The sequence below is a fragment of the Chiloscyllium plagiosum genome, unplaced genomic scaffold (genome assembly GCF_037043375.1).
Source record: "Chiloscyllium plagiosum isolate Xiang-an unplaced genomic scaffold, Cpla_swu_hap1 HiC_scaffold_15, whole genome shotgun sequence".
In the NCBI taxonomy this organism is placed as follows: Eukaryota; Metazoa; Chordata; class Chondrichthyes; order Orectolobiformes; family Hemiscylliidae; genus Chiloscyllium; species Chiloscyllium plagiosum.
In genome coordinates this window covers 4,696,483-4,711,569 of record NW_028270153.1, presented here as the reverse complement: position 1 = coordinate 4,711,569, position 15,087 = coordinate 4,696,483, and the positions used below count along the sequence as shown (strand labels likewise).

At 45.3% G+C, this 15,087-nt stretch overlaps 1 protein-coding gene across 4 annotated transcripts in view; it reads right to left on the bottom strand.

Moving 5' to 3' along the window:
- Positions 1–15,087, bottom strand: part of kcnq2b (potassium voltage-gated channel, KQT-like subfamily, member 2b) — a 179,561-nt gene that overhangs the window by 61,412 nt on the left and 103,062 nt on the right. For all 4 annotated transcript variants that reach the window (XM_043710920.2, XM_043710923.2, XM_043710921.2 and 1 more), the window contains exons 2-3: positions 7,684–7,774; positions 5,826–5,952 (exon numbers count right to left, since the gene is read on the bottom strand). In XM_043710920.2, the coding sequence (XP_043566855.2) occupies positions 5,826–5,952; positions 7,684–7,774 (218 nt within the window). The remainder of the gene's footprint in view (positions 1–5,825; positions 5,953–7,683; positions 7,775–15,087) is intronic.

The window sequence follows — 15,087 nt, the reverse complement described above, 5'->3', positions numbered from 1 at the left end:
AACAGGCAGGTGGAGAAGGAGACAGAGACACAGAGACCAGCGAGAAAGAGGGAGAGAGAGAGAGAAAGACAAACAGACAGACAATGGGAGAGAGACACACACATAGATAGCAAGGCAAAGAGACAGTGGGAAACAGAACAGGCAGATGAAAAGGGAAATAAAGACGGATACTGAGGAAGGGAGAGACAGTGGGAGAGACAGAGAACAAACAGAGAGAATGAAAGAGTCTGACATACAGAGAAGGGACTGAGGCAGAGGCAAAGACAGACAGAAGCAGAGAGAAGCAGAGACTAACAGTGAAGCAGACAGATGAAAAGGAAAATAGAGTTATAGAGCAATAGCGACAGGTGGACCCATCAGCTTAATGTGTTGTATGTTTTCTCAGGGTGAGAAAGTGTGAGAGAGAGAGTGTGTTTATGTGAGAGTGTGTGTGAGAAAGAGTATGCGCGTGCGCGCGCGTGTATGTGTGTGAGTTGAATTGAATTGAATTTATTGTCATGTGTACCAGGACACAGTGAAAAGCATTGGCTTGCGAGCAATACAGGCAGAGCACAGAGTTACGTAGCATAGATAGTAACGATTAGAGAGGCAGTTAGAGGCAATGAGGAACTTACAACAGCAAGGGGATGTGATGGATGGCAATTATAGGAAGCGACAGAAGTCTCAGGTACAGTCACATAGATGAGTTAACTCCAGGAAAGGTAAGAGAGGTAGGCAGGTAGTGCAGGAGTCTTCTGTAGCTATCCCCATTTCAAACAAGTATGCTGTTTTGGAAAATGTAGGGGGTGATGAATTCTCAGGGGAGTGTAGCACGAACAGCCAAGTGTCTGGTATTGAGACCGGCTCTAATGCAACGAGGGGTACAGCAGGTTCCAAGAGATCAATTGTGTTAGGGGACTCTCTCGTCCAAGGTACCGACAGACGTTTCTGTGGCCAGCAGTGAAACAGCAGAATGGTGTGTTGCTTCTCTGGTGCCAGGATCAAGGATGTCTCGGAGAGGGTGCAGAATGTTCTCACAAGGGAGAGGGGCCAGCAGGAGGTCATTGTACACATTGGAACTAACAACACAGGAAGGGAAAAGGTTGAAATTCTGAAGGGAGAATATAGAGAGTTAGGCAGGAATTTAAAAAGGAGGTCCTCGAGAGTAATATCTGGATTACGCCCGGTGCTATGAGCTAGTGAGGGCAGAAATACGAGAATAGAGCAGATGAATGCATGGCTGAGGAGCTGGTGTATGGGAGAAGAATTCTCATTTTTGGATCATTGGAATCTCTTCTGGGGTAGAAGTGACCTGTACAAGAAGGACGGATTGCACCTAAATTGGAAGGGGACTAATATACTGGCAGGAAGATTTGCTAGAGCTGCTCGGGAGGATTTAAACTAGTAAGGTGGGGGTGATGGGACCCAGGGAAATAGTGAGAAAAGATTTCAGTCTGAGACTGGTACAGTTGAGAACAAAGACAGTCAGGGCAGGCAGGGACAAAGCAGAGAACGAGGTAGGACTGATAAATTAAACTGCATTTATTTCAATGCAAGGGGCATAACAAGGAAGGCAGATGAACTCAGGGCATGGTGAGGAACATGGGACTGGAATATCATAGCAATTACGGAAACATGACTCAGGGATGGGCAGGACTGGCAGCTTAACGTTCCAGGATACAAATGCTACAGGAAGGATAGAAAGGGAGGCAAGAGAGAAGGGGAGTGGTGTTTTTGATAAGGGATAGCATTATAGCTGTACTGAGGAAGGATATTCCCAGAAATACATCCAGAGAAGTTATTTGGGTGGAACTGAGAAATAATAAAGGGATGATCACCTTGTTGGGATTGCATTATACACACCCAAATAGTCAGAGGGAAATTGAGAAACAAATTTGTAAAGAGATTAGATTAGATTACTTACTTAAAGTGTGGAAACAGGCCCTTCGGCCCAACAAGTCCACACCGACCCTCTGAAGAGCAACCCACCCAGACCCATTCACCTACATTTACCCCTTCACCTAACACTACGGGCAATTTAGCACGGCAAATTCACCTAACCTGCACATTTTTGGACTGTGGGAGGAAACCAGAGCACCCGGAGGAAAACCACACAGACACGAGGAGAATGTGCAAACTCCACACAGTCACCTGAGGCGGGAATTGAACCCGGGTCTCTGGCACTGTGAGGCAGCAGTGCTAACCACTGTGCCACCGTGCCACCCAGTTATCTATAAGATCTCAGTTATCTATAAGAATAATAGGGTGGTTATGGTAGGGGATTTTAACTTTCCAAACATAGACTGGGACTGCCATAGTGTTAAGGGTTTAGATGGAGAGGAATTTGTTAAGTGTGTACAAGAAAATTTTCTGAATCAGTATGTGGATGTACCTACTAGAGAAGGTGCAAAATTTGACTTACTTTTGGGAAATAAAGCAGGGCAGGTGACTGAGGTGTCAGTGGGGGAGCATTTGAGGCCAGTGACCATGATTCTATTAGTTTTAAAATAACGATGAAAAAGGATAGACCAGATCTAAAAGGTGATGTTCTAAATCAGAGGAAGGCTAATTTTGACGGTATTAGGCAAGAACTTTCAAAAGCTGATTGGGCGCAGATGTTTGCAGGTAAAGGGATGGCTGGAAAATGGGAAGCCTTCAGAAATGAGATAACAGAGAAAGTATATTCCTGTCAGGGTGAAAGGGAAGGCTGATAGGTATAGGGAATGCTGGATGACTAAAGAAATTGAGGGTTTCGTTAAGAAAAAGAAGAAAGCATATGTAAGGTATAGACAGGATAGATCGAGTGAATCCTTAGAAGAGTATAAAGGAAGTAGGAGTATACTTAAGAGGGAGGTCAGGAGGGCAAAAAGGGGACATGAGATAGTTTTGCCATATACAGTTAAGGAGAATCCAAAGGGGTTTTACAAATACATTAAGGACAAAAGGGTAACTAGGGAGAGAATAGTGCCTGAAAGATCAGCAAGGCAGCCTTTGTGTGGAGCCACAGGAGATGGGGGAGATACTAAACAAGTATTTTGCATCAGTATTTACTTTGGAAAAGGATATGGAAGATATAGACTATAGGGAAATAGATGGTGACATCTTGAAAAATGTCCATATTACAAAGGAGGAAGTGTTGGATGTTTTGAAACACATAAAAGTGGATAAATCCCCAGGACCTGATCAGGTGTACCCTCGAACTCTGTGGGAAGCTAGGGAAGTGCTGAGATATTTGTATCATCGATAGTCACAGGTGAGGTGCCGGAAAACTGGAGGTTGGCTAACGTGGTCCCACTTTCTAAGAAAGGTGGTAAGGACAAGCCAGGGAACCAGTGAGCCTGACATCAGTGGTGGGCAGGTTGTTGGAGGGAATCCTGAGGGACAGGATGTACATGTATTTGGAAAGGCAAGGACTGATTAGGGATAGTCAACATGGCTTTGTGCGTGGGAAATCATGTCTCACAAACTTGACTGACTTTTTTGAGGAAGTAACAAAGAGGTTTGATGAGGACAGAGCGGCAGATGTGATCCAGATGGACTTCAGTAAGGCGTTCAACTAGTTTTCTCATGGGAGACTGGTGAACAAGGTTAGATCTCATGGAATACAGGGAGAACTAGCCATTTGGACAGAACTGGCTCAAAAGTAGAAGACAGAGGGTGGTGGTGGAAGGTTGTTTTTCAGACTGGAGGCCTGTGACCAGTGGAGTGCCACAAAGATCGGTGCTGAGTCCACTACTTTTCATCATTTATATAAATGATTTGGATGTGAGCAGAAGTGGTATAGTTAGTAAGTTTGCTGATGACACCAAAATTGGAGGTGTACTGGACAGCGAAGAGGGTTACCTCAGATTATAACAGGATCTGGACCAGATGGGCCAATGGGCTGAGAAGTGGCAGATGGAATTTAATTCAGATAAATGTGAAGTGCTGCATTTTGGGAAAGCAAATCTTAGCAGGACTTATACACTTCATGGTAAGGTCCTAGGGAGTATTGCTGAACAAAGAGACCTTGGAGTACAGGTTCATAGCACCTTGAAAGTGGAGTCGCAGGTAGATAGGACAGTGAAGACGGCGTTTGGTATGCTTTCCTTTATTGGTCAGAGTATTGAGTACAGGAGTTGGGAGATCATGTTGCGGTTGTACAGGACATTGGTTAGGCCACTTTTGGAATATTGTATGCAATTCTGGTCTGCTTCCTATCGGAAAGATGTTGTGAAACTTGAAAGGGTTCAGAAAAGATTTACAAGGATGTTGCCAGGGTTGAAGGATTTGAGCTATAGGGTGAGGTTGAATAGGCTGGGGCTGTTTTCCCTGAAACATCAGAGGCTGAGGGGTGACCTTGTAGAGGTTTATACGATCATGAGGGGCATGGATAGGATAAATAGACAAAGTATTTTCCCTGGGGTTGGGGAGCCCAGAACTAGAGGGCATAGGTTTAGGGTGAGAGGGGAAAGATATAAAAGAGACCTAAGGGGCAAATTTTCACTCAGAGGGTGGTACATGTATGGAATGAGCTGCCAAAGGAAGTGGTGGAGGCTGGTACAATTGCAACAGGGTTCAGAGGGATATGGGCCAAGTGCTGGCAGGTGGGACTAGATTGGGTTGGGATATCTGGTCGGCATGGATGGGTTGGACCGAAGGGTCTGTTTCCGTGCTGTACATCTCTATGACTCTTTGACTGTAATAGGTAAACAGTAGCAAAAACAAAAGACACAGGTACAGGCGAATGTTAAGGGTTTGTGAGTCCATTCAGTATTCTCACAACAATAGGATAGAAACAGTTTCAAAATGGCTGGTGTGTGTGTTCAGGCTTCTGTACCTTCTCCCCGATGGTAGAGGTTTTAGAAAAACATTGTCAGGGTGGGATAGATCTTTGAGAATGTTGGCAGCCTTCCCTCGACAGTGGGCCTGGTAGATGGATTGCATACACAAACACTCTACATACTCCATTCAGCGTGTGTGTGTGTGTGTGTGTGTGTGTGTGTGTGTGTGTGTGTGTGTGTACGTGTACGCATGCGTGAGAGAATCTATGTGAGACAGAGACAGAGCGAGTGTGTGTGTGTAAGAGGTAATGTATGAGACAGTGTGTATGAGAGAGAGTGTGTATGAGAGAGTGTGTATGAGAGAGAGAGCGTGTATGAGAGAGAGTGTATATGAGAGTGTATGTATTGTGTATGAGAGTGTGCATGAGAGTGTGCGTGTGTATGAGTGTGTGTGTGCATGAGAGAGAGTGTATATGAGAGAGTGTGTGCGCGAGAGAGAGCGTGCACGAAGAGAACGTGCGCGAGAGTGTGTGAGAGAGTGTGCATGTGTATGAGAGTGTGGGTATGAGAGAGAAAGTGTGTGTGAGTGTATGAGAGAGAGTGTGTGTATGTGAGAGAGAATGTGTATGTGAGAGTGTGTGTGTATGAATGTGTGTATATGAGAGAGACAGTGTGTGTGAGAGAGAGAGAGAGTGTATGTGAGAGATTAGATTCAGTGGCAACCACACAGCCCCTATTATTGTTGCTCCCTGGATGTGGCCTGTTGTTATTGTTGCTATTCTGTCGTTAGCAATAACATCATTATGAAAACTGCGGAATTGGTCTACCTTTCAGAAAGTCTGAAACACATTTGACTAAGTGTGGCTTCACAACTCAGAACACTGCTCCTCATCGGGAAACATTCCCAGTTGCATTTCCCAGCAGCGTTCAGCAATAGTGACCGGAATAGAAACCACAGCCAGCAGGTTTATCATTCCTGTGGCCCAAAGGGAGGATGAGAGTCAAGTACCCAAGGAACAAGCCCGGGATCTTCCTGTGTGGCATTCTTCAGGGGCAAAGGGGTAAGTAACTTCATCCACTCACCGATCACACAGAACGGTTTCCGTGCAAACTTCAGTCGCCCTCGCCATCCTCGGTACCGACAGCAGCAGCCAGCAGACCAAATTCGTACCATATACTCCACACCAAACACCACGATCGTCACGATTTCCTGCAGTGGAGGGTGGCGGAGTGGAGAGATACAACAATTCTCGGATCACCCTGAACCTGGGAACTCAAGCCCTTTCTTCTGAACATCGGCAGAATCTTGGCTAGACTGCACTAGAACTCTTGCTCTGAGAAAGCCTTTTGGAGGTAATAGAAAGAACCCATTGACAAAGATAAGGCCAAGATTGAGGGGTCATGGTTCTCAGAAAAGTGTGAACAGGCTCCAGTTGAGGAGTAGTTGAGTAAAATTTAGAAGGGAATTTTAATCAGACAGATGTAGGGAAGATGTTACTATTTGTCTGGGGACCAAAGCTAAGGAGTTTTCAATGTATGCTACTCACTTTGAAATCAACATGGAATTTCGGAGCTGCTCCAGGTGGACCCAAACATATTGATACATTGAAGGGAAGCCAGACTAACACATGAAGCAGAAAGGAATCAGAGGACAGTATAAGATTAATGAGGTAGACTTGAGAACCCTTTTGAGGCATAAACACTGAGATAGACTCATTGGGCTGAATGGCCTGTTCTTGTGCTGTAAACAGTTCAGTAAGTAATCTTAAGTAATTACACTCCTCAACTATCTTCCAGCCACATGAGAGAGTGAGAGCGCGAGAGAGGCTCCATGACACAAAAGACATGACTTGCATTTATATAATGTATTCACGTCTTTGAGAAATTTTTCAAACATTGTGAGAGTCTGACAGTGAGGAGATGTCAGCTGCTGATTCATCCCCTCGGAGTACAGGGATTTCTGGGCAGCTCTGATCCACATGTTCTCAAGGATTGGATCGATATCCTTGACAGAATGGTAAAATCCCTACAGTGTGGAAGCATGCCATTCAGCCCACATCGACTTTCCAAACAGCATCCCATCCATCCCCTATCCCTGTCACCCTGCATTTCCCATGGCTAACCCATCTAAACTGCATATCCCTGGACAATTTAGCACAGCCAATCCACCTGCACATCTTTAGATCTTCTGAGGAAACTGGAGCACCCGGAGGAAACCCACACAGACACGGGGAGAATGTGCAAACTCCACACAGAGAGTCATCCAAGGCTGGAATCGAACCCAGGTCCCTGGTGCTGTGAGGCAGCAGTGCTAACCACTGAGCCACTCCGACTGCAATATTGAAAGCTCTTGCTGACCCACACCCTCCTTCTCAGGAAGAGATTCCCAGATTTCCACTCCAAGCTGTGTATGAGAAAGTGGTTCCTAACATCACCTCTCACCATCCTGGCTCAGATTTTACCGCTGCGCCCCTTGGTGTGGACTCTCGCCACAGGAAACCGTTTATCTCTCCATCCACCCAATCAAACTCTTCAACTATCTTAAACACCCCCATTAGCTTACCCCCGAAGGTGGGGCTCCTCTCTGAAGATGGTTCCATCCTGCTACTAAAAGTTCTTAGAATCATAGAAACCCTATAGTGTGGAAGCAGGCCATTTGGCCCAACAAGTCCACATGGACATTCCAGGGAGTATCCCACCCAGACCCACTCCCCCGTACCCTATCCCTATAACCCTGCATTTCCCATGGATAATCCACCCATCCTGCTTGTTCCTGGACACTATGTGCTTTTTAACATGGCCAATCCAACCTAACCTGCACATCTTTGGATTTCTTGTGCTCCCTAATCAGAGCAAGCAGTATCTTCCACCCCACCTGACATTGGAATCTACGCAGGACCAGCTCTGATTAGCCACACGGTTAATGGTTGACGTTACTCACCAGTATATACAGAGCTCCTTCTGATCGCTGCTCATAGTCCTTGATCGTGGAGAAAACTGACAGCACCAGACAAGAGAAGACTAGTAAAAAACTGCAAAACACAAGCGAAGAAATGACAATGAATTAACCATTTATCTGAGGTAACATTTAAACACTTTGTGCTGGAAATCAGAGGGTATCATATTGCCCTGAGTTAAAATGTTAGGATGACGTAAAGGAGGAAACAAGGAGCAGAGAGAATTTAGGGAAGACATGAGAGAGTCCTGGGTCTGGATCATTGACAGCATGGTTACTGATGACGGAGCAATGAAAATCAGGCAACTCATGAGGCCAGAGTTAGAGGAGCGCAGAGACTGCAGAAGGCTCTGGGGCTGTAAGAGTTTACAAAGATTGCAAAAGGCAATGGATGGATTTGAAAACAGTGATAAGAATTTGAAAACCGAGGCAGTACTGTAGTGGGAGAAAACGTTTGTCAGTGGCAGAGGGGTGATTGTAAGATAAAGCTCCATCACATCCCCAAAACAATCAGATCTGGCCAAGTGCTGTTTGTGGAAGCTTGCTATGTTTATATTGGCCTTCATATCACTGTCACCAGACTTACAAAGTATTTCATTGGCTGGAAGAGCTTCAGAATATTCTAAAGTCAGAAAAGTGCAAGCTTTTACCTTTTGTGTCAAACCAACTGAATAAATATTTCAATGACAATACCATTTTTCAAATTCACATCTGGATCTGTGTGAGTCACAGCTTTCTTTCCAAACTGTTTCCTCTCTGATTCTCAGTTTTCTTAAAAGTCTAATTCCACGGCCACATTGCTTTGTCCATTTTTCACCTATTTTCCACATTCTTATTCACTTCTGTTAATCTGCTTCTTTCATCTTAAATCACCATCTCTTTGAACTCAGCCATCTTGCTTCAGTCCCCACCCTTCCCTGTAAATCAATGTGTACTGTCACTCCAGACTCCACGCGCTTGTTATAATTATAAGGACACAAGAGATTACAAAGGTCATTCGAGCTGTTCAAATTCAGCTCTTGAATGTATTAACTCTCCCTCCATGTCATCAGCAGGCGTCTTCCTGAAAATCTTGAAGCATTGCCTTCCGTGATTGATTACTCCAAACATTCATCACTCTAGGAGTGAAGCTGGTTTATCAAATGTCAGGTGGAAATTATTGTTAGCCATTTCTATGTTCATCTTGAAGTAATATTCTATCTACCCTATTTCACATTTTATTTATCTTGATCAACACTCCCTTTAACTGTTTCCTTTCCAGGCTTTAATCTGGAGTTTTGTTCTGGGTAAACGTTCCTGAAGCTCTGCTCTTGGACAGGCTGACTCTTCACTCCAATTTTAGGCTATTCAGTCTGTTACACCCATGCAAAGAAAGAGCTATCCAATTAGACCCACTCTCCCACCTGATCTTTTCCCATCGGCCTGCAAATCTTTCCCCTTCTGCTATTTTTCCAATTCTTCCTTTTGAAAATTCCTCTTGAATTTGTCTAGATCATGACAACTCACTGCTGAAACAAAATTCCTATTTTCACCCCCACCTCCTCCTTTAGTTCATTACTTTAAATCTGGTGTCCCTCTGGTTATCAAAGGTCCTGTGACTAGAGACAGCTCCTCCCTATCTCTTCTGCAAAAAGCTTTTGTGATTTTGAATGCACTGATTAAATATCTGTGAAAGGGTCACTGGACCCGAAACATTAACTCTGTTTTCTCTCCACAGATGCTGCCAGACCTGCTGAGGTTTTCCAGCAACTTCTGCTTTTGTCTCTGATTTACAGCATCCACAGTTCTATTAGTTTTTATTAAATGTCTTTTCCCCTCTGCTTGAGGGAGAGCAATCCCAGCTTCTCCAATCTCCACATCATTGAAACTCCCTCAATGTTCCACTCCAGTCAATCTCCTCTGCTGTTTTTCCAAAATCTTGACATCCTCCTGAAGTTGTGCTGCGCAGAATTGAACACAATACTTCAGCCCCTCCATCGGGGTCAAACTAGTATTCTGAAAAGGTTTGGCAGCATCTTCCTTTGTGTTTTTTATTCCCTTTCTTTCCTGATGAAGTCGTTTGTGTGCTTTTTAACAGTGACCTCCATGTGACCTGCTACGATCAGGGATTTCTTTGTTGTTTCTCCTGTTTTGAAGCCATTTCTCTCTCTGCAGGTCCTGCCGAGTTTCACCAGCATTTTCAGGTTTTATTACAGGAGGCGACGGAAGGACACAAAAGCTCAGTGCGCGGCCAGAGAACAACTCAAAACCTTATTTTTCTGAGAAGGTGATGGTGTCACAAGGAAGCATGGGGAAAGTCCCAATGACACAGGGGAGAGCTTCACATCATTTCATTTCCAGTGGGAAGGCCAATGAATAAAAACTGCATCAACTGACAGACAACCATCTTGAGAACTCTAGAGGTGATTCAAGAGTAGGAAGAATGGACATTTGAGTGAGCAGTATGGTAGCTCAGTGGTTAGCACTGCTGCCCCACAGCAACAGGGACCTGGGTTTGGTTCCCACCTCAGGCAACTGTCTGTGTGGAGTTTGCACATTCTCCCCATGTCTGCATGGGTTTCTTTCGGGTGCTCCGGTTTCCTCCCACAATCCAAAGATGTGCAGGTTGGGTGAATTGGCCATGCTAAATTGCCCGTAGTGTTAGGTGCATTAGTCAGAGGTAAATAGATGTTAGGAGAATGGGTCTGGGTGGGTTACACTTCAGAGGGTCAGTGTGGACTTGCTGGGCCGAAGGGTCTGTTTCCACACTGTAGGGAATCAAGTCTATTTATATAGCAACTGTCACATCCTCCAAATATCCCAAACGACTTCACAGTTAATGAATCATTCTTAAATTATAGCCATTGTTATAGGTGGGAAATGTAACCTGGGTGCAGCAAGCTCCCATTAATCTATTTGCTTTAATGATTGTTTGAGGGATTAGTATTGACTCAGGATTAAACCCCTGTTCATCTTCAAAATATTGTCTTTGGATATATTGAATTCACCCAAAAGGGTAAACAGGGCCTCAGATAAATCCCTCATCTGAAAGGCAGCCCCTCCAGCAATGTGGCACTCCTGCAGTTCTGAGGAAGGGTCACCCAACCCAAAATGTCAGCATTGGTTTCTCTCCACAGATGCTCCCAAACGTGGTCAGTTTTTCCAACGATTTCTGCTTTTGCTCCCGCACTACTGTATTAGAGTGTCAGAGTCAACTCTTGTGCCTAACTTCAGGTGGAAGCCTGGAACCCCGGATTAACCGATTCAGAGCTAAGGAGGTAGCACCCAGTCAGCCTTGGACGGGGACAGGAGCTGAATGGTCCCAGGCGATCATCTACAGGTACTGGGTGGGTAGGAATTGATAGTGTCAAGGTCACTGACTTTGTAAGCTGGAAGTGTACAGACCAGGTACTGGATGGTGGGATTAGAAGAGCAAACAGTTCTCATTTTCCACCCGTAACTGGATTGAATGATCTCCTCCCATGCTTCCACAGATTGGTGCCAGTCAATATTGTGCAGGTTCTGTCTGTCTGTCTACCACTTGAACAGTCAAATCCATCAACAGCTTTGAGCCTAGGAGGTTCCATCTACTGACAGACAGATCCATTAACAGACATTCCTGGAATTAAAACTGGTTACCATAAGGAGGCACAGGGCTGATTAAATCAACCTGTTCAACCATTATAACAAGCTCATCTTTGTTTCCTCTCACGCTCTAGTTCATCTCATCACTCAATTGTTAAAGTTAATCAGAAAGAGCAAGCCTTAGCTATATTCTTTTTTTTAATAGCATTGCCTATCTTCGATTTAATTTGCAAGCCAACCTATTCCGCGTTTCCAGACTGTTCCGTTTGTTCAGCGTTAACAATGGCCACCAGCTGGAATCATTCAAAGGGATTATTATTGTCTGACAGAATGATGAGAGAGTGATTCAGTGATGCACAGAGAGGATTGGAATAATCTTTATTCCACAAACAATTGAAACAGGAGGGCAGCTCCAGTCGCTCAGACCAGAATATTAGAGTTATTTATGGGAGAGGGTCTTGCACAACCCAAGGATGTGCTAAAAGTGTCTTACAGACAATGAGTCACTATGGTAATGTAGGAACTGTAGCAGCCACAGAGCAAGCTCCAAAAAGCAATTAAATGTATGACCAGCTCATCTGCTTTAGTGACACTGGGGGATAAATCTTGTCCAAGACACCAGGTCCCTCCACCATCAAGGGCAGACAGGTACTTGTCTTAGCACAAAAGCAAAATACTGCAGATGCTGAAGATATGAAATAAAAACAGAAAGTGCTGGAGAAACTTAGCAGGTTTGGCAGCAGCAGTGGAGAGAGAAAGAGTTCACTCTTTGAGTCCAGTGACACTTCCTCGGAATAGTTCCTAAGAGGAGTCTACTAGACTCTGTTTCTCTCTCCACAGCTGCTACCAGGCTTGCTGTGAGTTTCTCCAACAATTTCTGTTTTTATTCCTGTGTTTAACATCTCCTTTCAAAGATGGAACCTCAGCCAATGCAGCATTCTCAAAGCACTACGCTGTAGTTTCAGCCAAGACTTGTTTCTCAAGAGTCTGCATTTGGATTTGAACCCACAACTCAAGGGTTACAGTTGTCAGTGAAGGGTGTGATAATAACGCAGGAGAGTTGGTATCATGGAAAAACAAGATCAAATGATTCCCTACACCTCAACTGATCCTGCTCTACAATTGCCCAATATCCTGTGATTGGTATACCTGCCCCCAATCACATTGGACACAGTGAAGGAAAGATTCACTAAAATACTTCCAGGTATGAGGAATTTCAAGTGTGATAACAGCCTGGAGAAGTAATTGCTGTTCTCCTTGGAACGGGATAAGTTGAGAGGAGGTTTTGATCAGGCTATATATGGTCAGGTGCATCCAGAGTATCTCAGGGGAAACTGTCCCCAGTAGAGGAAGGATCAGAAACAAAGTATGGGAAAAAGAAACAATCGTGACACATGGAAAAACATAACAGGAAGGTGGAATCTGGGAATACTGTGAGAGGCTGGAATCTGGGATAGAGAGAGATCTGGAATCTGGGAAATGGTGAGAGGCTGGAATCTGGGATGCGGTGAGATCTGGAATCTGGAAAATGGTGAGAGGCTGGAATCTGGGATGCAGTGAGAGACTGGAATCTGGGATAGAGAGAGATCTGGAATCTGGGATGCAGTGCCTGAAAGTCTGTAGGAGCAAGGTTCCATTGAGACAGTTAAGAAGAAATTGGATCTCTATTTGGAAAGAAAGAGGACACAGGGACATGGAGCAAAGGCAGTCAAGTGGCACTTGGTTATTGGCTCCTTCAATGAGCCAGGACAGACACAACAGGCCGAGTGGCCTTTTTCTGCACTGTAACCATTCAGTGATTGTATCACAGCCAATTAAAGCAAATACCATTCCTTGAACTGACAGGTGGGTCCACATGCTCTTTCAACAGGAGAAAACATGGAGTCGATCATGCAAAGCAAGGTATCCATCGCCACTTTGTGCTGGATCCTTTGGGAAGTGTTGGTGAGGAGAATTGTAAGAAGATGCTGGATTTAGTTGAGGCATTCAGTGAAATGGTCAGAGCTTTTGGAGGGACTATCCTGTCAGCTTATCACCGTGAGGATAATCATTACTGTCACTCACGCAGATACAGCAACTCAGAAGAGACTATTCAGCCACACGTCTGTTGCTGTGCTGTTCTTTAAGAGCTTGACCAAACCCATTGCATTTAGAATCACACATTCCCATCAACTTCCCTGGTGGGTGAGAATCTGTCCATCATCTACCTCCAACCCGAGGCTGCACAATCACACACTGCCCTCAGAAGGGGTGACCCCTTCTTCTCATTGTAAATCTGTGAACACTCTCTCTCTCTCGATCTGGACTGACCCACACCAGGAGAAATCCCATCCCCTGTCCAGGCCACTTTTGGAATATTGCATACAATTCTGTTCACCCTGTTATAAGCAGGATGTTGTTAAACTTGAAAGGGTGCAGAAAAGATTTACAAGGATGTTACTGAGACTGGAGGGTTTGAGTTATAGGGAGTGGCTGGGACATCTGTGCAGCATCGGAGGCTGAGGGCTGACCCTAGAGAAGTTCATAAAATCATGAGGGGCATGAATACAGTGAATAGCAAAGATCTTTGCCCCAGGGTGGGGGAGTCCAAAACTAGAGAGATTAAGTTTATGGTGAGAGTGGAATGATTTGAAAGGGACCAATGGGTCAACTTTTTCATTCAGAGGGTGATGCACATATGGAACTAACTGCCAGATGAAGTGGCAGAGGCTGGTACAATCACAACATTTAAAAGACATTTGGACAGATACATGGATAAGGAAGGTTTAAAGGGACACAGGCAAAAAGTGCTACAGCGGGCGCACAGAGAGGGGAGCCGGAAGGTAAGCGGAGACCAGTTTAAATTAACATTTTTCTTTTCGCAGTTTGTGTTTTTTTATCCAACTAGGAGCAGGAACCCAGAAGTCGTCAACATAGGCTTCTGGGAAGGTAAGAAGTTTGAGTGGAGAAGGAACCCGAGACACTACACGTGTAGTGTCTCCCACCCTCCCTCCTCCTCTAACCTAAAACAAAGGACTCAGTCGGCTGAACAGGTAAGATACTTAGTGTTCTTGTTTTGGAGACTAAGTGTAGAGTAATGGCAGCGCAGGCAGTGGAATGTTCCTCCTGCAGGATGTTTGAGGTAGGGGTGACCACCGATGCTCCTGCTGACTTCACCTGCAGGAAGTGCAGCCAGCTCCAGCTCCTCACAGACCGCGTTAGGGAACTGGAGCTGGAGTTGGATGAACTGAGAATTATTCGACAGGCTGAGAGGGTGATAGATAGAAGCTACAGGGATATAGTTACGCCAGAGAACAGAGGTAGCTGGGTAACAGTTAGAGGTGGGAAGGGGAGGAAGCAGGCAGTGCAGGGATCCCCTGTGGTCGTTCCCCTCAACAATAAGTATACCGCTTTGGATACTGTTGTGGGGGATGGCCTAGAAGGGGTAAGCTGCAGTGACCGGGTCTCTAGCACGAGGTCCGGCTCTGAGGCCCAGAAGGGAAAGAGGGAGAGGAGGAGAGCGCTAGTTATAGGAGACTCTCTAGTTAGAGGGACAGACAGGGGGTTCTGTGGACATGGGCGAGACTCTCGGATGGTTTGTTGCCTCCCGGGTGCCAGGGTCCGAGACGTCTCGGACCGTGTCTTCAGAATCCTTAAGGGGGAGGGTGTGCAGCCAGAAGTCGTGGTGCACATTGGCACCAACGACATAGGTAGGAAGAGGGGTGGGGAGGTCATTCAGGAGCTCAGGGAGTTAGGCTGGAAGCTAAAAGCTAGGACAGACAGAGTCGTCATCTCTGGGTTGTTGCCAGTGCCACGTGACAGTGAGGCAAGGAATAGGGAGAGAGT